The sequence below is a fragment of the Canis lupus genome, chromosome 8 (assembly GCF_048164855.1).
Source record: "Canis lupus baileyi chromosome 8, mCanLup2.hap1, whole genome shotgun sequence".
NCBI classification, from domain to species: Eukaryota; Metazoa; Chordata; class Mammalia; order Carnivora; family Canidae; genus Canis; species Canis lupus.
This window is the reverse complement of record NC_132845.1, coordinates 77,279,844-77,305,650: the sequence shown is the minus strand read 5'-3', so window position 1 is coordinate 77,305,650 and position 25,807 is coordinate 77,279,844. Positions and strand designations below refer to the sequence as shown.

The 25,807-nt window shown below is 44.7% G+C and overlaps 2 protein-coding genes across 27 annotated transcripts in view; one reads left to right on the top strand and one right to left on the bottom strand.

Moving 5' to 3' along the window:
* Positions 1–11,331, top strand: part of NIPSNAP2 (nipsnap homolog 2) — a 33,775-nt gene extending 22,444 nt beyond the window's left edge. For both annotated transcript variants that reach the window (XM_072837636.1, XM_072837637.1), the window contains exons 8-10: positions 5,971–6,065; positions 8,429–8,512; positions 10,171–11,331. In XM_072837636.1, the coding sequence (XP_072693737.1) occupies positions 5,971–6,065; positions 8,429–8,512; positions 10,171–10,235 (244 nt within the window). In that variant the 3' untranslated portion in view covers positions 10,236–11,331. The remainder of the gene's footprint in view (positions 1–5,970; positions 6,066–8,428; positions 8,513–10,170) is intronic.
* The window catches only part of PSPH (phosphoserine phosphatase), a 106,842-nt gene that overhangs the window by 33,155 nt on the left and 47,880 nt on the right, over positions 1–25,807 (bottom strand). For 15 of the 25 annotated variants that reach the window (XM_072837656.1, XM_072837645.1, XM_072837654.1 and 12 more), the window contains 5 exons: positions 25,346–25,480; positions 24,734–24,879; positions 23,128–23,276; positions 20,783–20,844; positions 19,610–20,375 (listed from right to left, as the gene is read on the bottom strand). In XM_072837656.1, coding sequence (XP_072693757.1) covers positions 20,315–20,375; positions 20,783–20,844; positions 23,128–23,276; positions 24,734–24,879; positions 25,346–25,480 — 553 coding nt within the window. In that variant the 3' untranslated portion in view covers positions 19,610–20,314. Of the gene's footprint in view, positions 1–1,283; positions 1,509–2,135; positions 2,989–19,609; positions 20,845–23,127; positions 23,277–24,733; positions 24,880–25,345; positions 25,481–25,807 lie in introns of those variants that run through there. The other 10 variants (XR_012035988.1, XR_012035989.1, XM_072837663.1 and 7 more) reach the window with 7 other exon arrangements.

The window sequence follows — 25,807 nt, the reverse complement described above, 5'->3', positions numbered from 1 at the left end:
AATTGGAGCCCTCATACATTGCTGGTGGGAATGTAAAATGGTGCAGCCACTTGGGAAAACAGGCAGTTACTCAAAATATTACACATGAAATTACCATATGGCTCAGCAGTTAGAACTGCAGCGTATATACCCAAGAGAATGAAACCGTGCATCCATATAAGCTCATATATGCTGACTATAACATTTTTCATAATAACCAAACAATGGAAACAATCTAAATGCCCATCAGCAGAGGAATGGATAAACAAGCTGTGGTATATCCACATAATGGAATACTATTGAACAATAAAGAGGAGTGAACTACTGGTGTGCACTACAAATACATACTATGTGAAAGACCCCAAGGGAGCACATAGTCTCTGATTCCATATGTACAAAGTATCCAGAAAAGGCAAATCTACAGAGAGAAAGATGAGTGGTTTCCTGGGGCTATGGGTGGGAACACAAGATGATTGTAGATGGGCACGGGATCTTAGCACAATTGAATTGTGATAATTGCACAAGTCTGTAAATTTACTTAAAAAGTATACATCTAATTGAATCTTATGGTATATAAAATATACCTCAGTAAAGCTGCTAATGACACCCCTCACTAAAGAGAATTTATACTGTGAATCCAAGGATAATTTGAAATGAGGAAATTGATAAATACAACACAATCAAGTGTGAAATTGGAGTCTGGGCTCTGCACCCCCCAGTTCACTGCCTCTAGCCTCTGTTAGAGCTTTGTCACCCCAGGGAAGACTCCAGTTTCCAGGTCTACACCTCTGTCCACAAGGCCTGGCACATCCTAGGTGCTCGGTAAAAGTTGAATGGATGGCAGAAACTGGTGGTTATGTAAGAAAAAGTAAATTGCCAAACCTTTGAACAACCTGTGTGTCTGAGAGTAATGGATTATAGTGTATTCATGCAGTAGAATCTGAGATGGTGGTTAAAGTAAAACATTTCGGGATCCCTGGGTGGCGCAGCGGTTTGGCGCCTGCCTTTGGCCCAGGGCGTGATCCTGGAGACTCGGGATCGAATCCCACATCGGGCTCCCGGTGCTTGGAGCCTGCTTCTCCCTCTGCCTGTGTCTCTGTCTCTCTCTCTCTCTCTCTCTCCCCGTGTGACTATCATGAATAAATAAATTTAAAAAAAAAAATAAATAAAAAAAAAAAAATAAAGTAAAACATTTCAATATGGATCAATATTGAAAACACCAAGTTGGGAATGTATACAGCAAGTTAGAGAGTATGTACAACATGATGTCTGTTAGGTAAATTTTAAAATGATATAACAGGAGAGTTATTTAAACAGAGTTATTTATTTATTTATACCAGGAGTTATATAAAAGATATATTATTGTTTATGGATACATACATATGAAATAGAAATATAAAACCATGCATGAGAGGCAGCTGTTTCCAAAAAGTAGTAACCAGTGGAGGAAGAGGGAAGCAGATGGGATGAGGAGGAGTGCAAAGGGAACTTTATCTGTTTCTACAGTGTTCATTTCTTTTTGAAAGGATCTGAAATATAAAAATAGTAAAGTATTGCTGTTTTAAAAGTCTAGGTGGCTAGAGTGTTTCAATGGCCACAAATTTAAAAACAACTTAAAAATAATACATGTTCAGTTTTATTTTATTAGTGGCACTAATTTCTAATAAACACTTTAAAAATTAAGAGTATAGAATATTTTATTTAAATTAAGGGTTGGCAAAACTTTTCTGTAAAGGATCAGATAGTAAATATCTTAGGCTTTGTGGACCATTCTGTGTGCAAAACAATTACTTAACCCTGCTATTTTAGTGAGAAAGCGGCCAGGAGTGATTGTAAATGCATGAGCATAGCTGTGTTCCAACAAAACTTTATTTATGGATGCTGAAATTTGAATGTCATGATGTTCATGTATCATGAAATATTCTTTTGGTGTGATTTTTTTCAAGCATTTAAAAAGGTAGAAATCATTCTTAAGTTCTGGGCCATGAAAACAAGCTACAGAAGGTTGGATTTAGTCTGAGGGTCTACTTTGAAAACCCTGATTTAAATGATAAAACTATCCATTTCTTCCATCTTAACAGCTACATTAAACTTGGTAGTGAAACATGAGAAGCATGCTCATTAGTATTATGACAAAACACCAACTTTTACCATTATAATTTTTTAATTGAGTTTATTAGGGAAATATGAGAGGCAAAGATACCCCAAGTGACAGAAAGAAAATTCTGAAAATGACCCTTCAAGCCAAGTGGGGGTCTGGCCTTGACCTCCCCTCAAGGACAAGAAACTGGTAGGTGAGCATTGACATTCTCTGGTGGCCACCTTGCCCGGGTGTAAGTGTCTCAGCCAGGACTGCCTCCCACCCCCCACGCCAAAGGTGGAAAGGAGACAAAGACTGTTTATAGAATCAATGCAGAGGCAATGAGAGCTATAAGGAAAGTCAGAGAGAGAGATGGAGAGGACCTTAACAAAGAGTACCAGGCAACTGGCTCTGAGCGCTTCAAACACACTGATGAACAGTTCTACAAAACGTTACTTAAAAGGTAAAATGCCTAATGTTGGTTCCAAGAGTTCCCCTGGACTTCTTCCCACATGCCACATCACACATCAATGTACATGGCAGAGCCCAAAGGCCACACTTTTGAAAAAAGAAAAACAAGAATAAGCCCTGTTGCTCTATAATAAGAGAGGAAGGAACTGAGGCTCCTGGGGCCTTTCCCACGTCAGCCTGTGTTCCATAAAGCAACTTCCCAGCAGCAGCATGGCATAGTTCTAGGTGAGAGTCTCACCTTTTGTCACCTATGCTTCAATGTACTCTATTCTCCACTCGAGGGCTGTCAGTTTCTTGTTTAGTTTTGCAAGTCTTGAACGACAAGACATACCGAATGAGTTGAGAAAGTCCACGATCTTCTTGATGCTGCTGGTGATGACCTCAATGTATCCCCGGTTTGCCCAGTCCTGGTGAATCTCCCGCTGCACCGGATCCTCTTGGCCCGCTATGGCTGCCACCTGAAGAGGAGCCACCATTATAATTTTATATAGTTTTTGAAAATCCTGACTATTGTGAGAAAAAAATAAATAATATAATAGCATAAAGCCTCAGTAATTAAGAGAGACCCAAGAGCAGGTTATTGGCCATATAAAATATATATATTGGCCATATAAAATATATCTCATTTTCTTTAAATGAGAATCTTTTTACTTACTTTCAACTTATATGTCTTCTTTTTCAGTTATAAAATTTGTTGCTTTAAACTGTATAATTTGTAAGATCTCATTTAGCACCAAAAAAAAAAAGTTCTGTATTCTTCTTTTTTTTTTTTTTTTTTTTAAGATTTTGTTTTTAAGTAATCTCTACACCCAGCATGGGACTTGTACCCACAACCCAGAGATCAAGAGTCACACAATCTACTGACTGAGCCGTCTGGATGCCCCTGTGATTCTTATTTCTAATAAATCTTTTTTTCTTGGGTTATCAAATGCTACATAATGCAAGTTAGAATTTTTTTTAATTTGAAAACTAAGATATACATAGTTAATTTTATATCACTATTCTTCTAGGCACCATTTTATTAAGGGACCAGTTTTAGGGAAGGGCCTTATACACGTAATAATTTAATTGCCCACAGGATAGGATCATTCATTATTTCTGTTTTTGCACATTACTAATTAAGACTTGCCCACTGTAGACTTCACAAGGAAGTACTGAGGTTATTCTTCAATTATTTTGAAAGTATTTATAAAGTCAGTTCAGCATTCAATTTATATTTTGGCACATAGGTAACTATTTAAGATGGTGATCTCCTCTTCAGTACATGCTTCTGATTATTACCAGGCTAAGGCAAGTATGTTTTCTTTGCCTACTGTACCTCAATTAGAAAAATTCATAATGGAATGAATAATCCTGTATATTTATCACACAATGAAAGACAGTTTTTCCCTGAGTTAGAATGCACGTTACAGTGATTTGCTTAATTTCAATAATTTACCAATCAGATTTGTAATTTTTGTGAAGTTATTGATCATTTTTTTATAAATTTATTTTTTATTGGTGTTCAATTTGCCAACATATAGAATAACACCTAGTGCTCATCCCATCAAGTGCCCCCCTCAGTGCCCGTCACCCAGTTACCCCCACCCCCCGCCCACCTCCCCTTCCACCAACCCTAGTTTGTTTCCCAGAGTTAGGAGTCTCGTGTTCTGTCTCCCTTTCTGATATTTCCCACTCATTTTTTCTCCTTTCCCCTTTATTGAAGTTATTGATCATTTAATCCTAAATATAAAGATTAAGGAATTTAATATCATTTGAGGTTAGCCCATGGGGGCAACAGCAAGAGATCCCTCCTTCACCACAAAAGAACCTGAAAGCTTGTGTCCCCCACAGAGTTGAGCTCATGGGGATGAGAGCTGAGATGGACAAATCAGTCTCAAGGAGTTTAGCTTTATCACTCCTACTGTGATTGCCCTTGCCCTGCCTTGAGATGTTCTAATTCAGGTGTTTTGAAGTGTGCCTCCAGGACAAGAATGTACTAGTCAAGCCAACTCAAATATCTTGTCCCTCAAGAGTTGTGTCTGTATATGTTAGTAGATTGGAATCCTTGTTCATATGCCTCCAGCTCCTTTAAATTAACTAGAATGAATCTGTCTTCCCAAATCCTGTCAATTCTGGTAACTTGATGTTACAGACTGCAGACCTAAATCTGGGCAGTGTTGATGTAAATATACTGAGTGGTCTGTGGTGTGGAGTCTCTGAGAGACTCCAGCTATGCTTTTATTTTTATTTTATTTTTTTTCCAGCTATGCTTTTAAAGATTTATTTGAGAGAGAGAGCACGCGTATGTGCACAAGTTGTGGGAGGGGCATAGGAAGAGGGAGAGAAGCAGACTCCCTGCTCAGTGTGGAGCCCGACAATGGGCTCAATCCCAGGACCCTGAGATCATGACCTGAGCCTAAATTGAGAGTGGGATACTTAACTGATTGAGGCACCCAGGTGCCCCTATATACTTTTTAAAAGAATCATTTTAGGATTTCAGGTGCATCACTAAATATAAAAGTAAAGTACCTGGTATAAATATGAAAAGATGTTTAAGGAGCCTGATACCTTTTGCAGTAGGAAATCCTAAAACGGAAAGTTTAAGCTAAGTGCCAATTTTTAGCCAATAATCACAATTTCATGTTACACACGTAGATACCTGTATATACACATTCTTCCACACATAGGAATGCCATTTGGTACTCATTTTCCTGATGGTTTAATATGGTAAGAAAGAACAAAACAAGAGCCAGAGGTTTTGTTTCATTTTATATTGAAATATAGTTCACACCTGTTAAGCCAGCTTCAGGTGTACAGCGCAGTGATTTGACAAGTCTATACATTATGCTGTGCTCACCACAAGTGTGTCCACCATGTGTCACCATATGATGCTATTATAATGCCATGAGGCAACTTTAGTTTTTATAGTGATGGTGTATACATGCCAGGAAGCTCCACATTCATGATTCTTCAATGTGTTTTTCAGAATTCATGGTCTGCAGCTGCTTTGAAGGTGTGCCCCTTCATCTCTGTGTTAAACCCCATTATCCAGGGGTGGTCCCTGCCTCCCTTAGATACAGTAACTTCTGGCATCTTAAGTGTCTGGACATCCACATTTCCCTCATTTTATCTCACCACATTCTTGGGGAAGCAGTCTTTAAGTTGATGGGCCCTATTTTCTGCCAATTTTCTTGACTGTCAAGAATCAGCAGTGCAACCATGTATTCTCAAACACCGATTTTAGTAGTCATTAATTACTGTCCACTTCCCCCAAAATGACTATTATAGCTACAGAAAAGTACATTTACATCTTATATATGTTATCTACGTTAAAATAACTTTAGATTGCATTTGATAATTAAAAACAATTCATCTTCATATTGTTTGAGAAGGGAAGAAGTCTGATTTGTTTTAACATACCTAATTCAGTAGCTGAACGTTGTCATTTTTCCTTACAGGGCTCGTGCAATTCGCTTCAGACAGGACGGGAATGAAGCTGTGGGAGGATTCTTCTCTCAGATTGGGCAGCTATATATGGTACATCATCTCTGGGGTATGTATTTGTTCCTTCATTTTTGTGTTCCTGGGACTTTAGGGTCCATTACCAAATAAGCCATACTAGGCAATAAAGCACATCTCAAATCACTAACTTTAAACACTGTAGCAAATCCAAACATCACAGATAGAAAGTAAGTGCTGGGCTATCTAGAAGGAAAGGGGTCAACAGTGAAAGGCCCATAGGCTTGGGGCACATTAGCAAGCTGACATGAGAGTGGGGATAATGGTGAAAGGAATAACAGAAGTGAAGCAAGGAGCCATGGGAGAGGGAAGACGATAAAGCTATCATCCTCTTCTAGACACTTCTCAGAACACATTAGGAACACTCCTGCATTTTATCCAGAGAGGGAGCTCCCCACATGCTCACTCACTGCCTGCCTCTCGATCCATTGTTCCAGAGGACCTCCTCCCTGTCACCTTTTCCATCCCCACCCACTTTTGCTTGACCTCATGTTTGGTATCTCTCAGGACCAGACTCCTATGCATCCCCTTGCCACCCAGTGAACCCACTCCTCCTGAGCCCCCAGAGCCCAGTATGCCTGTGTAGGTTGTCCCTTTGTGGCTATTTCTGTCTGTCTCCCTGCTAGAACAACCACTGGGTCTAATAGCTTGGTACATTTTGGGCACATTTGTATATGTTTATTAGTATTAAAGAAATGAAGGGGTGGGTGGGTGGCTCAGTCAGTTAAGCATCTGACTCTTGACCCCAGCTCACATCTTAATCTCAGGGTCTTGAGTTCATGCCCAGTGTGAAGCCTGCTTTAAAAAAAAAAAAGTTAAAAAATAAAAATCATAACTCATTTCTAGACCACGTTAATTAACTGAGGTATCAGTTTGACCTATTGGTCCCACCAAGGGCTGCATCCTGTCTGCCTGCTGTGTTAGCGTGGCAGGTGGACAGAGAAACGTGATGGGTATGATGATGGATCTCTCCCTCTCAAATAAATAAATAAATAAAAACTTTTTTTAAAAAATGTTAATTTTGCTATGCATATTTTACCATAATAAAAAGAATTTTAATTAAGGAAATGAAAATTTGAAATTAAGAAATAAGAATGCAGCCATCTCTAACCTGTGCTCCCTGCAAGGTTTACTGGCCATGCACCTGACCTCAGTTGGAATGCTGCTGCTTGTCATGTTCATGCTGTTTTGCTCTGGGTGGTGAGAGATAAAAGATTTTTTTTCCATCTATCTTTCAGCATCTTCCAAATTTTATGTTATAAATTTATACTCCATTACTAGTTCAGAGAAATTTTATCTTTAGATGGTTACACTCGTAGATAAACATGGGTAGGTCTTCTCGTCAGGAGAAGGAAACCTATGGAGAACAGGTGTATGTTTCAGAATAAAAACTGGAAGCCCTGATTTTTGTCCTTTGAGTCTTGACTGGGCAGCCCTCCCCCTTCCCCATCAAGATGCCTAGGAGGTGCTTCCCTGGTCAGTAGTTGGAAGGATCTTGCCCAGGCTGGGAGTCAGAAACCAAGGCACCTGAATTGTACCACATGACACCAAAGACTGATGCCCTTCTCTCCACCTGAACCACTTTTCTCTTCTGTTCCTGTCGATGACATCTTTTCAACCTTCAAGACCCACCTGGTCAGATCACACCTTCCAGACAACTCTGTCCAGCCTCTTCGCTGTAGATCTGTATACCATAGTGCTCAGGAGGGACTGACCTTGCCTTTACTTGTCTTTTTGCTGTCCACTGCATTGAACACAGTCTCTCACCCACATCCCTGTAGTGCTTTGGAAATGTTGAGCAAAATTGAATTGAATATTGCTTATCTATAGTCTTACAGTTGTTTGTTGTTGTTTTTTAAGAAAGTTGTTTTTTGGGGTTTTTTTTAAAGATTTTATTTATTCACGAGAGACACAGAGAGAGAGAAAGAGACATAGGAAGAGGGAGAAGCAGGCTCCATGCAGGGAGCCCGATGTGGAACTTAATCCCAGGATCCCAGGATCATGCCCTGAACTGAAAGCCTACGCTCAACCACGAGCCACCCAGGTGTCTTACAGCTTCTGATTATGAATTTAACATGTTATTGAGGAAATTCACTGGGCTTGAAAAGTGGTAGGTCTTGGATGCATTAGATTGTAAAGTTAAATAATTATTTATTTTGCTTCTCTCAAAAGGCCTAACATAATTTTGCTCAGAATAACCAGCTCAAAAAAAAAAAAAAAAAAAAAAAAAAAAGAATAACCAGCTCACAATGATCCCAGCTCAGTATTAAATTCCCAAAGCGGTCTTTCTGAGAAAACCAGCTGAGCAGCTGACTCCATACCTGACAGACATACTGGTAGAATGTATCACATCTTGTTTGGTTTAAGTCTTGCTGATGCTGTGTGGTTATTTTTCAGCTTACAAGGATCTTCAGTCCAGGGAAGATATACGGAATGCAGCATGGCATAAACATGGCTGGGAAGAATTGGTATATTATACAGGTAAAACCTTCATAGAGCTAAAACTTGTCATTCATCTCATCTTACTGTTTTACATTTTTTCACCCCAAAGCTAATGTGTACTTTAAAAAAAAAAAAAAAAAAGTATGTTGTTCCAGGGTGGTGAATCATTAAGGCCAGTGGGGGGATGGAGAATAAGCAGAGTTTTCTTTAATAATGACATGCCTTCTTTTCAATAAGAAGCTTTCATTCTTTCAAGTATGTAGGGGAGAAGGAGCAGTTGGTGGAGCCTGTGACTCTTGATCTCATGAGGTTGTGAGTTCGAGTCCCAAATTGGGTGAAGAGTTTAAAAATAAAATTAAAAAAAAAAAAAAGCAAGTGTGTATGTTGTCTGGTACAGTTTTCAGACCCTTGTATGTTTTAAGTTTGACAACATTTACCTTGTTTTGTATTTTTCTATATTCTCTGAATATTTATTACACAATGTTTTTCTCAGCTTTCCCTTTCTCATCAAAGTTACTTATTCCCCCCAAATTATAATTTAATAACAGCCATTAAAAAGTAATTTTGAAAATTACTTTGACATTTTGACTTTCTGTACGCACATGTGTATGCCTGTGCACGGATACTATGAAAACCTGGTTGCTTGATTTTTATAAGAACACCTGGGCTGAATACAAGCCAGCAATACTGACAGAGGTAGTAAGTACCAATCACGTTGCATATCAGGTACATTTTAAGCCCATACACTACTAAGAAAATCAAAGAGTACTTTGTCTAGAAAATAAGTATTATCTTGTCTTTTAGTTCAAAGCATCTAATGTGACTTTGTTGCTTATTCTTACACTTTCATTAGTTCCCAGAGGTGTATTTTACTCAACAGTGACAGTTTTATTTTTTATTTTTATTTTATTTATTTATTTTTTTAAAAGATTTTATTTATTTATTAATGAGAGACACACACACACACAGAGAGAGAGGCAGAGACACAGGCAGAGGGAGAAGCAGGCCGATGTGGGACTCGATCCCGGGTCTCCAGGATCACACCCTGAGCTAAAGGCAGCGCTAAACCGCTGAGCCAGCCGGGCTGCCCCAGCAGTGACGGTTTTAGAAGTGCCATCTGTCTGTTCCTTTACACAAGATATAGCCACATGCAGTATTATTTGATTTTATATAACTTTTAGGTCAGGAGTATCTGGGTGGCTCCGCTTTGAGCTCAGGTCATGATCCCAGAGTCCCAAGATCGAACCCTGCGTTGGGCTCCCTGCTCAGCGGGGAGTCTGCTTCTCCTTCTGCTCCCTGCTTGTGCTCTCTCTGTCTCTCTCTTTCAAAAAAAGGATAAAATCTTTAAAATAAATAAATAAACAAACCATCATTTAAAAAAAAAAACTTTAGTTCAGTTCTCAACCTTTTGAGAAGGCACCATTTTTCTTGCAACATGGACTTTCCTAAGTTCCTACAAATGAAACAGACCTCCAGACAGAATCTGCTTTAATTTTAACATCTCCTAGGATGTTAACTCATCTACCATTAACTTGTATATTTCTGTCCCCAAGATCAGTCCTATACTTTCCAGTACGCTGTTCTGATTTCAAGCACCATGTCTTCTGAACGTTCTTCTGAACATTCTTTGTTACTGTATATTTACCATCATCTGTTTGGAAAAGAACAAGCACAATAACCTTGATCCTTGTTTTCAGTCCCACTTATTCAGGAAATGGAATCTAGAATCATGATCCCACTGAAGACTTCACCCCTCCAGTAAAGCTACAGATTTTATGTGCCTACATAAATTTATGTGACAAGTATTTGTTATAAATTAATTTTAATTGTATTTCAAGTGAAAAAGAAACACTGAAGTGTGTAACTGCTGTATATAGCTTATGAGAAACCTCTTTTCTTTAAAATTTACATAATCACAGGAAAGGAAACTATTACAGTTTGATTGTAACAGTGCTCTGTAGTCCTCTTTGAAACATCCCTGTGTTTGTTGAATATACCTTCTACCAGCCACCCCTCTCTACCATCTGGGAAAAGAGGGCCAAAATTAAAATTTGAATCATCTCCAAACATGAATCTAACAATGAAAAAAAAGTTAGCAATTTCTTTATAAAAAGCAAATCTGTTTTGTAATTACAGATTTTTATACAAATTTCTTGTATCAGGAAGAAATATAGATTTTGTTATGTTACTCTAGCAGTTTTTCTGAGTCTCAGACTAGGAACAAATTAGAAGTATACCCAGTACCAGAAAATGTTTGAATTCACTCTTATTTTTAATCAGTCGGCATAGTAAACATGTCAGTACTAAGCTGGTAGTGGCTGCTAAGGTACATTTAATCAGTAATTCAGGCTTTACATCATGTATTGTGATATCTCTGTATGAGGGGAGATAATGGGTTAAACCTGTGTATCATATGTGATTTTGAAATGAACACCTTGAATAGCACTAATTTTTATTTGTAATATTTTTCTATAATAAAATGAGTAGCATTAGGAAAAGAGGTTTTATTTTGTAAACAATCATATGTGACCTCAAGCATTCTGTAGTTAATATTTTAGTAAAGCCCACAGTAGATACTTCTAAGATCATGTATGAGGGGTGGTGCATGTTGGGATTTAAGTTGGAATAAAATGCATACTTTGTCTAGCTCTGTTTGATTTAGTTTTTTAATATAGTGTGCCAATTTTGTGACTGTAATGTGAAAGTCCTGTTAAAGTGAAAAATTACATCTGACCCCCAAATTAAAGAATTTATGTGTAAAACAAAGTGAATAAATCTCATATCAAATGTCAATCTTTTACATGTGGTTTTCTCCAAGAACATATAAAAATCAATAAAACCCTCTTGATTTTCACATATACATGTTTGCAGTCTTTTTTATGAACTTGTGCTGAAAATGACCCTGTCCTTCTTGAAAAACACCTTGTCCCCTGTTGAGTGAGTATATGTGAGTCTACAGATGAGTGAGTCTATATGTTAGTCTACAAAATACTAAATAAGCTCATCCGCTTCTCCCTAACCATTTTGGAATGTTTTGAGGAATGGATGTGGGTGAACTGGTGCACAGTGTTTGGGAGGATGGGGCTGCTGGCACAACAGGTGCTTTCAAGTCCATGGTCTGCTCCTTGATGAGGTACTCACTTCCCCTCTTTGGTGTTCAGTTCCCTTAATCTATAAAATGGGGAGGTGGAATCCGGTGGCATTTAACATCCCTTCAGCTCTGAATTTTTGTGACTTCTTAGCACCACAGGAAGCAATAGGAGGGAGAAGATATGGTGAGCTCTGTCATAGAAAATCTGCATTTTAGCAGTTCTTCTGATTGGATGCTCAGAGCATGTTTGTAGGATGTGAATGAAAGAACTGTTTATGTGAAAATGCTTTCTAAACTATGTAAAGAAAAATGGTAGAGTTAGTATTCTTAGCAAATTACCTTTACTGGTGATCTTATTCAGCACTGGAAAAAAACTAGGAACAGAGGGAATTTTCACTTCAAATTATGTGGACTTGAAGTGAACCCTGCAGAAGTCTGGAATTTTCTATCATTCACTGGAGTATTAGGGTTCTCCAGGGAAAAAGAACCAATAGGATATCTAGATACAGATAAACATAAGAAGAGACTTGCTGAAATTGGCTCATGTGGTTTGGGAAGCCAAGAAGTCCCAGAATCTGCCATTTGCCAGCTAGAGAACCAAGAAAACCAATGGTATAATTCTGTCCCAAGTCCAAAGGCCTGAGAATCAGGAGAGCTGATGGTTTAACCCCAATGCAAGGCCAGAGGCCCAGAATGAGGAGCTCCAGTGTCTGCAAACAGAAGATGAACATCCCAGCTCCATCAGAGAGAGTGCATTTACCCTTTGCCCTGTTCCACTTGGGCCCCCAAAGGATTAGACGATGCTCACCTACTGATGAGAATGGATCTGTTTACTCATTCTGTTGAATCAAATGCTAATCTTCCAGAAACACCCCTCATAGACCCAGAGATGTGTTACCAGCTATCTGGACATCCCTTAGAGCAGTCAAGACATATAAAATTAACCATCAATTAACTGAGCTCACAGTTGTTAGATGAGTTAGATGAGGCTCTCCAAATTGTATTATCTACCCAAACCCTCATCTAGAAGCCATTCAGTATCTGGTGAGCACCAGGATGTCTGGATGCCAAATAGAATATTTAAGAATGACATTTTCTGGGATCCCTGGGTGGCGCAGCGGTTTAGCGCCTGCCTTTGGCCCAGGGCGCGATACTGGAGACCTGGGATCGAATCCCACGTCGGGCTCTCGGTGCATGGAGCCTGCTTCTCCCTCTGCCTATGTCTCTGCCTCTCTCTCTGTGTGTGTGACTATCATAAATAAATAAAAATTTTTTAAAAAATGACATTTTCTTTTTGAAACTTTGCTTTTCTCTTCTGTGTTGCTTTTTTAAAGGAGCTTTCTGTTCAGAAAAGCACAGAGCAACGAACCAACTGTAAAACGAGGCTATTTCAGAATATACCCGACTCTAGGAAGAGGAATTTTTGTCCTAATTAAGTCTTGGATTTCACAAAGCAGTCTGCCTCACGCTAGGCTTTAGTCTTCCTTTAACTTAACAAATATTGAGTTTCTGTTATGTGCCAAAGTCAGACACAGAGAATAACATCACGAACAAAACATAATCTCTGCCTTTGTGAAGTTTACAGTCATGAGAAGAGACTGGCAGTTAAAATACAGACTACTGTAAGTTACATGATATGGTAGAAATTGACAGATGCTCTAGTGGGGGAAGGTAGAACAGGGTAACCGGTCAGGTATCTTAAGGGCAGCTGGGAGAGGCAGTATACAGTATTAAATATGTCTGGTCAGAGTTGGCCTCACTGAAAAGCTGAGATTTAAGCAAAAACGTTAGCCAGGGTTTGGAAGGGAATCCCTTCATGCTGGGGGAAGGGCTATAGCAGAGGTCCCAAGGCAGGGTCATGCCTGGCATGCATGGGAGCAGTATGAATACCATCACCTGAAACACAGAGGGAGGACTGGGTGGGAGAAGACAGAGATCATGGGCTGGATCAGGAGGGTGCTAGAGGCCACTGGAAGGACTTTGACTTTTACTGTGAGATGGGATCCATTAGAAGGTTTTGAGCAAAGGAAGGGCATGATCTGATTTACATTTCATTTCATTTAATTTATTTGAGAGAGCGAGAGAGCACAAGCATGGGGGAGGGTTAGAGGGAGAAGCAGACTCCACACTGAGCAGGGCGCCCGACGTGGGGATCGAACCCAGGACCCTATGACTATGACCTGAGCCGAAGGCAGATTCTTTAATTGACTAACCACCCAGGTGCCCTGACTTACCTTTTAAATGGTGGCTTGGACAAGGGATGGCAGTGGGAATAGGGAGAATGGTGAAATTCTAAATATATCTTGACAGCGGAGTCGAGATAATTTCCTGAATGATTAACTGTGGAGTGCGAATGAAAGAGAAAAATCAAGTGGCCCAAGTTTTGGCCTCCACACTGGAGAGGGGAAGGCTGTAGGTGGAGTCGGTGCAACAGATTTGAGGAAGTGAAGATCAGGAATGTTTTGTTGAATTTGAGATATTCACGTGGTAGGCAGGTAGGCACGTGTGGATTCTGCAGGTCAGAAGCACAGTCTCACCTGGAGATGGGCATTTATGAATTGTCTGCATACAGAATTTAAGGTGTTAGGAGAGTGAGTGTAGATAGAGAAGAGGGCCAGGGTAAGGAGGAACCAGGAAGAGAGTGAAAAACCACCGTGGAAACAGGAAAAAGCTCACAGAAGTGGGATGTCATGAGCACTAAGTGAACGAAGTCCATCAAGGATGGGGTCACCCGTGTCAATGCTGCCGCAAGATGGCGTTAGGTGACCTCAGAAGACTGGCCACTAATTTAGTGACATGGCGGTCTCTTGGTGACTTACAAAAACATTCTCTCATTACACTTAATTTATCAAATAATCACTTTATTTTACCAGTTCTGCCCAATTTGTCAAATCTTTTTATTAGCCCCCCCCCCCTTAGAAGAACAAATTGTATTATTTGGTCTCACTATGAATTTTCATTGGGAATATTCAAAACTTCCAAACTCATTTTCCATTTGCTGGGTGTAAGTCTGATGAATATTACTTGCACGAGCCAACTCATTTTTATCATTCATGTGACACCATCCCTTCTCTTTTGAAAGCCCTCTAGAACCTACACTTTGCCCTACTCCAGACCAGCACTTGAAAGAACCCACTTCTTTACCCCATATTCTCATGGCTGCTTGTCAAAAGGCCTTTTCTTCAGTTCACATTATATTTATTAACTTTATGCCTTCAGTTTCTGGCCAGGACACAGATGTTCAAAAATGTGCTTGATGAATGCATAGAAGGAAGGGAGGGGGAAATAAATGGAGAGGGAGAAAGGGAAGATGGGAAAAGAGGAAGTGTGGAGTCCGGCAGTTCCAACTGGAAAATACATGAGCTCTCAGACAGTAGGGCAGTGTCTTTATTCATACTTTTTTTTTTTTTAATTCATACTATTTTGATGCAAACTCTAGCAATCCTTGGAAATTAAGATGATATGCCTAGGTAAGCTCACAAGTAAAAAAATTCAAAAGGAAAACAATAAGCATACATCAAAGTATGTTCAGAGTTGAAAACTGATCAGCAAAGTACTGAACGGTCCTCTATTAACTGGTACTAACTAGTACTAAAACTAGTACTTTTTGCAGAGTTCAGTGACCATTACAAATGACACCACCTGAATATTTCATAAAACAGGTCTTCCATTCTCGGGAATAAAACTCATCTACTGTATCAATACACATCAACACTTGTGATCAAAGTGTTAAGTGTTAGCTTGCATAGACTCTCCCGGCCCCAGTAAATCGTTAACTCCCTTAGTAACGCATAAGATGACGCCTGCCGTGGAAATCACTGGCCCGAGCTCCTGCTCCGAATGTGACCTTGTAGCAGTCATTAACTTTTGTGAGCCCACTGCCGTCTGTTTAACAGCGATATCTATACGACTGACCCCAGGGTTGTGAGAATCACATGAGGACACATGCAAAAACGTGTTGGAAAAGGACTGTGAGCGCGGTGACTCATGGTCAGATCACTGCCCAGGTCTTCTGAACCTGCTCACAGCAGTTCGGGGTCATCCCTGTGGCCACACCTACTGAGGCTGACGGCTGGAACCCTGGGACCTCCCTTGGCGCGCCAGGCCGACGGGGCCTAGAGGTCACGGAGAAGCAGCGTCTCCGGAAAAGAGAGAAACAGCAAAGCAGGGAACCAGAGCAGGGCTGTGAGCACGAGAGGAGGCCCATGAGCACAGAAAAGCTTTGAGGGACGCCTCCTGTTTCAATTTAATGCCATCAACAATTTCAATTCTTGACTTTTGGTTTACGTAAGTGGTGTGCGCGATCGGAATGAAGAACGGCGCCACGGGGACGGGAGGCGGAGTCACGGGGACGGGAGGCGGCGCCACGGGGACGGGAGGCGGCGTCACAAGGACGGGAGGCGGCGCCACGGGGACGGGAGGCGGAGTCACGGGGACGGGAGGCGGCGCCACGGGGACGGGAGGCGGAGTCACGGGGACGGGAGGCGGCGCCACGGGGACGGGAGGCGGCGCCACGGGGACGGGAGGCGGAGTCACGGGGACGGGAGGCGGTGCCACGGGGACGGGAGGCGGGGTCACGGGGACGGGAGGCGGCGCCACGGGGACGGGAGGCGGCGCCACGGGGACGGGAGGCGGAGTCACGGGGACGGGAGGCGGCGCCACGGGGACGGGAGGCGGCGCCACGGGGACGGGAGGCGGAGTCACGGGGACGGGAGGCGGCGCCACGGGGACGGGAGGCGGAGTCACGGGGACGGGAGGCGGCGCCACGGGGACGGGAGGCGGAGTCACGGGGACGGGAGGCGGTGTCACGGGGACGGGAGGCGGCGCCACGGGGACGGGAGGCGGAGTCACGGGGACGGGAGGCGGAGTCACGGGGACGGGAGGCGGCGCCACGGGGACGGGAGGCGGCGCCACGGGGACGGGAGGCGGAGTCACGGGGACGGGAGGCGGTGCCACGGGGACGGGAGGCGGGGTCACGGGGACGGGAGGCGGCGCCACGGGGACGGGAGGCGGCGCCACGGGGACGGGAGGCGGAGTCACGGGGACGGGAGGCGGCGCCACGGGGACGGGAGGCGGCGCCACGGGGACGGGAGGCGGAGTCACGGGGACGGGAGGCGGCGCCACGGGGACGGGAGGCGGAGTCACGGGGACGGGAGGCGGCGCCACGGGGACGGGAGGCGGAGTCACGGGGACGGGAGGCGGTGCCACGGGGACGGGAGGCGGCGCCACGGGGACGGGAGGCGGAGTCACGGGGACGGGAGGCGGTGCCACGGGGACGGGAGGCGGGGTCACGGGGACGGGAGGCGGCGCCACGGGGACGGGAGGCGGCGCCACGGGGACGGGAGGCGGCGTCACGGGGACGGGAGGCGGCGCCACGGGGACGGGAGGCGGAGTCACGGGGACGGGAGGCGGTGCCACGGGGACGGGAGGCGGAGTCACGGGGACGGGAGGCGGCGCCACGGGGACGGGAGGCGGAGTCACGGGGACGGGAGGCGGCGCCACGGGGACGGGAGGCGGAGTCACGGGGACGGGAGGCGGCGCCACGGGGACGGGAGGCGGCGCCACGGGGACGGGAGGCGGAGTCACGGGGACGGGAGGCGGCGCCACGGGGACGGGAGGCGGAGTCACGGGGACGGGAGGCGGCGCCACGGGGACGGGAGGCGGAGTCACGGGGACGGGAGGCGGTGTCACGGGGACGGGAGGCGGCGCCACGGGGACGGGAGGCGGAGTCACGGGGACGGGAGGCGGAGTCACGGGGACGGGAGGCGGCGCCACGGGGACGGGAGGCGGCGCCACGGGGACGGGAGGCGGAGTCACGGGGACGGGAGGCGGTGCCACGGGGACGGGAGGCGGGGTCACGGGGACGGGAGGCGGCGCCACGGGGACGGGAGGCGGCGCCACGGGGACGGGAGGCGGAGTCACGGGGACGGGAGGCGGCGCCACGGGGACGGGAGGCGGCGCCACGGGGACGGGAGGCGGAGTCACGGGGACGGGAGGCGGCGCCACGGGGACGGGAGGCGGAGTCACGGGGACGGGAGGCGGCGCCACGGGGACGGGAGGCGGAGTCACGGGGACGGGAGGCGGTGCCACGGGGACGGGAGGCGGCGCCACGGGGACGGGAGGCGGAGTCACGGGGACGGGAGGCGGCGCCACGGGGACGGGAGGCGGGGTCACGGGGACGGGAGGCGGCGCCACGGGGACGGGAGGCGGTGTCACGGGGACGGGAGGCGGCGCCACGGGGACGGGAGGCGGAGTCACGGGGACGGGAGGCGGTGCCACGGGGACGGGAGGCGGAGTCACGGGGACGGGAGGCGGCGCCACGGGGACGGGAGGCGGAGTCACGGGGACGGGAGGCGGCGCCACGGGGACGGGAGGCGGAGTCACGGGGACGGGAGGCGGCGCCACGGGGACGGGAGGCGGCGCCACGGGGACGGGAGGCGGAGTCACGGGGACGGGAGGCGGCGCCACGGGGACGGAAGGCGGCGTCACAGCGCCAGCGCTCTCGACTCCCGCACGCAGCCCCGGGGAGCCAGGGCTGTTTGCCGCGGGTCCAGAGCTGGAAAAGCGCGGAAGAGGCCGGCTGTTCCGGCGTCATGTCAGACTCACCGCAACCCACCAGGCAGGGGACGGTGCGCGGCTGCTGAGCAGTGCGCCGGGAGCGGGGCGGCCCGTGGGCCCGAGGGCGCTGCGGCGGCGCGGAAGGTCCGTGCGGCGCACGATTTCTCAGCCCGGCGGGTGCCTCCGAGCCAGACGCGGTGCGCACAGCGGCTCCGGCCACTGACTGTGGAAGGCGCGGCCTGGGGCCTGGCAGCTCGCAGCTCGCAGCGGACCTGGCACGCCTGCTCCTGCCAGAGCTTGGCCCAGCGGAAAGTACAAATGCCCCAGAACAGCTTCCGGGGGAGCTGCCGGCCAGGATGCACGATTGCGAAACAACTGCCTTGTTTTTGGGAGGCTCATTTCAATGTTGCCAAACCGAGGTCATGCTTCTCCTACTGCAACTTGGATTTGGAAGGGAATCTGATTCATCTCATTTATTTGACTAAATAACTACCTGATTATTTGGCCAAATTTGATTATTTGGTTAAATTATGAATTTTTCAAATAATTTCCTACATTAAATCCTGTAGCCTCTTCCACTTAATTATCTACTGCCTGCCTCTCTCTAAACCTGTGCTTTACCCTCTCCCCCCTACTTTTCTACCAGGGAGTGTATATAACTGCATACTTTCAAAGCATGTTCTGAAATTTCTCTTTCTTGGCACTGCAGAGAATAAACACAAACCTGGCTTTCAGGTCTTTCCAAGTGATCTGTTAAGAAAGAATGGTTCATGTAGGCTATGAGGAGGTATTTCTTTCTTTTTCTTTTTTTTTAAGATTTTATTTATTTATTCATGAGAAACAGGGAGAAAGAGGCAGAGACATAGGCAGAGGGAGAAGCAAGCAGGCTCCTCACAGGGATCCTGACTAGGGACTCGATCCTGGATTCTGGGATCCCACCCCGAGTCACAGGCAGACGCTCAACCCCTGAGCTACTGGGGCATCCCAATGAGGAGGTATTTCTTAATTCATTTAAGGCAAAACTTATTTGGGATGAGTAAAATGTGTTTTTAGTTCTTTTATTTCATGTGATTATCAAATACCCTTTTTATAATGTCACTACTTTTATTTAAGGCTCCATTTTTTAAAGCCTTTTTTTTTTTTTTTAACATTACCAACATGACAAATTGGAGCTACAAATTTAGTAGCTCCAAGAGCTACTAAAGCACATCCACCCCTCTGGCCCAGGGCAAGGGTTGGTAGGCCGAGTGGTGACAAGCACGAGTGGTGGTTCCTTGCCTGGAGGTTGTTTCTTTTTTTATTTTTTTAATAATAAATTTATTTTTTATTGGTGATCAATTTGCCAACATAGAGAATAACACCCAGTGCTCATCCCTTCAAGTGCCCCCTTCAGTGCCCGTCACCCAGTCACACCCACCCCCTGCCCTCCTCCCCTTCCACCACCCCTAGTTTGTTTCCCAGAGTTAGGAGTCTTTATGTTCTGTCTCCCTTTTTTTTTTTTATAAGTTTTTAAAAATTTTTATTTATTATTTATGATAGTCACACAGAGAGAGAGAGGCAGAGACATAGGCAGAAGGAGAAGCAGGCTCCATGCACCAGGAGCCCGACGTGGGATTCGATCCTGGGTCTCCAGGATCGCACCCTGGGCCAAAGACAGGTGCCAAACCGCTGTGCCACCCAGGGATTCCTCTGTCTCCCTTTCTGATATTTCCCACACATTTCTCCCTTCCTTTCTATTCCGTTTCACTATTATTTATATTCCCCAAATGAATGAGACAATATAGTGTTTGTCCTTCTCCGATTGACTTACTTCACTCAGCATAATACCCTCCAGTTCCATCCACGTCGAAGCAAATGCTGGGTATTTGTCGTTTCTAATGGCTGAGTAATATCCCATTGTATACATGAACCACATCTTCTTTATCCATTCATCTTTCGATGGACACCGAGGCTGCTTCCACAGTTTGGCTATTGTGGCCATTGCTGCTATGAACATCGGGGTGCAGGTGTCCCGGCGTTTCACTGCATCTGTATCTTTGGGGTAAATCCCCAGCAGTGCAATTGCTGGGGCGTAGGGCAGGTCTATTTTTAACTCTTTGAGGAACCTCCACACAGTTTTCCAGAGTGGCTGCACCAGTTCACATTCCCACCAACAGTGTAAGAGGGTTCCCTTTTCTGGAGGTTGTTTCTATTCAAACATTGAACGTACTTGAAACGCATGATAGCCAGAATTGACAATGCCACCAATCTGTGCTGATAAATGGATAAACTTTTATTTACCTATCAAAGGAAAACCAATATTCACTTAAAGCTGCCTAACCCATATTTCCAATAGGAAAGGTGTTTAATTTACTATCCTCCTTTAAAAAGTCTCAAATAAAATATCACTAGGAAAATACATAAAGAATTCTGATTATAAAACTGTCCAGGTAATTAATGGTCATAATAATACTGGGACTGCAGTTAAAGTGATTTTCCATAGTTTACTTGGAAGTACAGATAATCAATACCAAATCTATACATTAAGTTGTAATAGGCAATTGTAAGCAAACAGTATCAAACTCTGTGACTTTTAAAAATTAACCTGAAAAAATGAACCATATAAAAATTGGTATTACTCTTCCAGTTCTCCCAAAAGCTCTACAAAATCAGTGATGTACCATTCTGCGTTGTCTTTTACTTGTTGTCTGATCACATTTCCTCCAAATCCAATGAAAACATCCTAAGAAAGTGAAAAAAAAAAAGGAAAGACTTTTAAAAAGAAGAAGAGGAGGAGGACAAGGAGGAGGAAGGAGAGGGGGAGGAAACAGCAGCAGCCTGGGACAGTAAGAGTTGTTTGAAAAAAGAAACTGTGTTAAGTGGAGCCCAGCCTGGAGGGGAAGCCTCCCCAGCGCCCTGGGAGCCTCCCTGGCTCCAGTGTCCCAAGAATGAATGAGTCCGTGCACTGCACCCCATCCAGGCCAGGGGACACTGCAAGCTTCATGGAGAAGTTAAGCCCTCTTAAAACCAATACAACTGTTTAGAAAGATAAAATCACATCAGGTGGCAACCATCTGAGTTCTACACTGGAGGCAGCTACAGCCAAGCCAGGCAATCTTGAAGAGGGCAGGTGGAAGAGAAGCCTGGGGTACAGCTGAGGGCCCCTGGGGCCTCAACCAGGACCAGAGCAGGCACTTCCTGACAGGCACCCTGTGTGAACCCAACAGTCCTCCCTCCCAGGGCGTGGATTGTCCTGGGCTGAAGGAGACAAGACAACAGCCCAGGGTCTGCTGGCTGCCCCCTACTTTCCATCATCAAGATTATTTAAGGTTTCAACTAATGACCTTGTTTCCTTAATTTTTTTTTTTTTTTTTTTTGTTTCCTTAATTTCTACCAAGTGATACCTTCCTGTTGTCAGTGATCTTTTAAAATGTTTTTTTTCTCTTTTTCTGCCAGGATATAGGTACAACAGACGTAATTTGGAAATTCAAAAATCTTTTACTTGCATCTTCACTTTTTTTTCAAACTACACAAGGCGGGGCGGGGGGGGGGGCTGGGCAAAAGTAATGAGATTCTTACCTTCCAGTTAAATTTAGCCCCCTCACTGAGCTTCCTGCCATGTGGCAGCCCTTTCTGCATGCCAGCCCCAGCTTGGCTGTCCTGACACACTGACTCATTCCTTCTCTGTCCAGAAGCCTCCCAAGGCTTCCCAGGACCTGACGGCAACACCACAGTGCCTGATGCGTCAAGTCTTCCACAGCTGCTGAAGAGAAAGCCTGTATATGCGGCTCCTGCCAGCTGACCGCCCAGGTCTGTGCCTAGGACACTGTTCTCTGCTGCCTCCCTGCCTCTGGACACTTCCTCGGTCCGGCCAGGGCTTCAGGTGATGGCGGCCAACCCTCCACCTCTGAGGACTTCACACAGCATGTGCACCCTCGCTCTTGGTTCAGTCGGGCCACGTCACCCTCTGATGACTGGCAGGGTCCTCTGGAATGTCTGATTTTGTCATTTCTCGATGTCAGGATTAGGAGCTCCCTGACAGAACTCTGTACCCTTTACTTCTACACACTCCTCCCTAAACCAGCCCAGCATCTATGACTTAGTCAACCCCGTGGTGGCTGTGAATCCTCTAAAGATGTCTCATCTTGAATTGACTCAAGTCAGCTAAAAGGATCCAAAATTCTTTAACCCCTTTAGGTTAATCATTCAGAGAAAACTATTTTTAGATTTCAGGAAAGTAGGTAATAAAAAGTTCACCACTATATTTGGTTCAAGTTTTCTTCATTTAGAATGACACGATAAGGGCAAAGTCCTACATGAAAAGGACACACAGGATATTCAGGACACGAGCTATCCAGTATGTGTTTCCTGCTAGTTTCAGAAAACGGCATTTATTCAGAAGAATAAAATGCTTTATTTATTTTTTTAAAGATTTTACTTATTTATTCATGAGAGACTCAGACAGGGGCAGAGACACAGGCAGAGGGAGAAGCAGGCTCCCTGCAGGGAGCCCGACATGGGACTTGATCCCAGGACCCCAGGATCACGCCTTGAGCCAAAGACAGGAGCTCAACCACTGAGCCACCAGGCATCCCAGAATAAAATAGTTTAACACAGGTACATTATTAAACCTCTATGAGCCTCAGTTCCCTAATCAGTACAAAGGAGAGGGTAATGTATGAAGAAATAGTGTATCAAATATAAAGAGACATTAACATTTTGGTTACAGTATTAAGGGCTGTATTATTATCTGGAATTATTGGGGGAGATGAAGCCAAACCTGGAGCCAACACTTGGGCCAAGAGGTAGCAGCCATGTTGCGAGAACAGGGTCGCTAAAAGGTTTTCTTCCTTAGATTTGCAAGAAGTCAGTTGACATATCGATATTGAGTTGTTTCATTTGTTTTGGTTTGTTACCATGATACCTAGTATGTTCTTATTTTCCTCTCACCAATCTTATGGATTTCTTACTCAGCCATCTAAAACAAAAATACAACCAGAAAAAAACTAGCACACTTGATACATACAGCAGGAGGGCAGGCTTCCATGTCTGTGGCTCCATCTCCAATCATGACTATTTTCTTAAATTGAAATTTTTCCTTTAAAAGCTTAATAACTTTTCCTTTCCCACCAGATTCAGCTGTTGGCTGCATCTCATCAAAACCTGCATATTCACCTTAAAAGAGCAGTAAAAACAGTGTCAGTGAAAAAAATAAATAAATAAAACTCATCGCAATCACAAAAAACAAACAAAACAAAACAAAACAAAAACAAGGTCAGTGATCGCAGAATTATATCAGTAGGGCCAGCTTTGTGCACAGATGATACCCTCCCTTAAATGTCACCAAGAAGGCTAAAAATGGCCTCAGTAAAGTGACACAGCCTGGACTCCCACACCTATTCCTCCGCATAACAAGCATGGCTTTATAAAGGCAGGCACCTCTCTCTGCGTTTGCTCCTTTAGGGCTTAAACACCATGAGGCCGATCAGTTTTGTCCTCTAAGCTGTCACAGTCGTAGTTCTCAAGCCTGCTGCTGGGCCAGAACACCATGAAACAATAACACACTAAAGGTTTTTAAAAAGTTACTATATTATTTCATCTAGGAGGAGATTCCAACTTACATGTGATCAATTTTCTTTCTTACAGCAATTACCACACTCACTCTCTACATTTTTTTATGAGCTCTACCTACGTGTAGACCCTTCAAAAATGTTCTGTCAACACATTTAAAATGTTTTAAATTAATATTTAGTTTTAAGGATGTCAGCCACCCCTTGCCATAACTAGAGACCTCCTGAGATGGTAGTAAAACAGCTGCAGCTCTGCAACGATCCAGAGAGGGGCCAGGGGCGCTTCAAAGGCAGCGACTTGCTGCTAACAACCTCTCCTTCCTGAGCCTAAACTGGTTGAAATACATAGAACTCTCAAAAACCTGAAATATGACATGTAACAAAAATGAGTCACCTGGGTACCCAGGAATCAAATGCAGACATTTATATACAGAGAGGGATTATATGGACACTAAAACCAGGAGAGATGATGGCCTAAGTCTATTTTACAGAGCAAAGCATACCAAGGAGCAAAAGACATCGGTCAAGAGAATCCTTCATCTCGAACAAAAAACAAAACAAAACAAAAACTAGAGGGTATTACGCTAAGCAAAATAAATCAATCACAGAAAGACAACTTCATATGATCTCAGTCATATGTGGAATTTAAGAAACAAAGCAGAGGATCATAGGGGAAGGGTGGAAAAAATAAAACAAGACAAAATCATAGACAAACCATAAGAAATTCTCAACTCTAGGAAACAAACTAGAGAGAGAGGGGAGATGGGGAGGTGTAACTGGGTGATGGGCATTAAGGAGGGCACTTGATGTTATAAGCACTGGGTGTTTGGGCAACTGATGAATCACTGAACTCTACCCCTGAAACTAACAATATACTATATATTAATTAACTGAATTTAAATAAAGTAACATAAATTAAATTAAATTTAAAAAGAGAGAATCCTTCATCTCAATATTTAACTCTGAGGCTGCCGTGCTTCAGTTGCATTCCAACACACATTACATTATTTATTGAACACTAAAACTGACCAGAAAGGGAAAATGATACCATTAAAGTCTTACCATTAAAGTAAAACTTCAGCCTATTGGCAAATACATTGGTTGATGGGATATTGAGCTTTGAAGCAACGTGCTCTACAATGCTCCTAAAGCCACCAGATATTAGGAAAACCTGAACATTTCGCTCTTGCAGGTGACTTACTAGCTCCCTGCAAAAAAAGAAATATAAAACACCAAAACACTGATTAATATAAAAGAAAAAACATGAAATGTGAAAAGTAAAATACATTTTTTCCCCTGGAAGCATTTGCCCAAATACATTGGACAAGGTATTATTGCCTGGTTAATTATGTTGTATGTGTGTTTTTCAAAATGCACTTAGAAATTAATAGGTGGGGTTGGATTGCTTAGGAAACCATCCCACAACTCTATTCTGCCCATGAACCTAGAAACACAAAATGAAGAGGAAGCTTGGGCTCTCCGTAGGGAGTAGGGGGGAAGGGAGAAGGGCAGATGACTTGGGCGGGGCCAACCAGTCTGACAGGACCACAGGGAAGAGCTCAAAGAAGCAGGCAGAAGGGGCTGTTAGAGCAATGGTGAGATACTCTTCAGAGGATGTGCCCCAAAACACAGGTGCTGACAGACAGCCAGCACCCAGACCCGGGCTCCTCTTACCTTATGCCAGGGGTCAGGTGTGGGGGGTGCTCTGCTATGAGCCTTTGCACCTGTTCCCTGGAGGGCTGGATCAGAGCTAAGCGCTCTGTGAGGGCAGCCTTGAAAGGCACTGCTCCACCCATGGCTCGCCGGGTCCTAGGAGGAAGACCCAACAATCAGGCTAGCCATGTCAGATGACCCTTTGGTTCACAGGCCTTACCTCCCCAGCTCCCCCCACATTTGCCCACAAGGAAGGTGCTACCCAGAGCCCCACCATACAGCAGACATGCTACAATGCCATGGGACTGAGGCCTGGGAATAAACTTCCTGCAAGTTTGCTTGAGAATCATATTAGTATTATGTGGCCATGTCTTGTATCAAATGCAGCTGAACATGAAATGGTCCATGACCTGGTGATTGTAGGCAGCAATGGGGAGGGCAGGCAGGAGGGAGGAGTCTCACCCAGGCAGAAACTGAGAGACT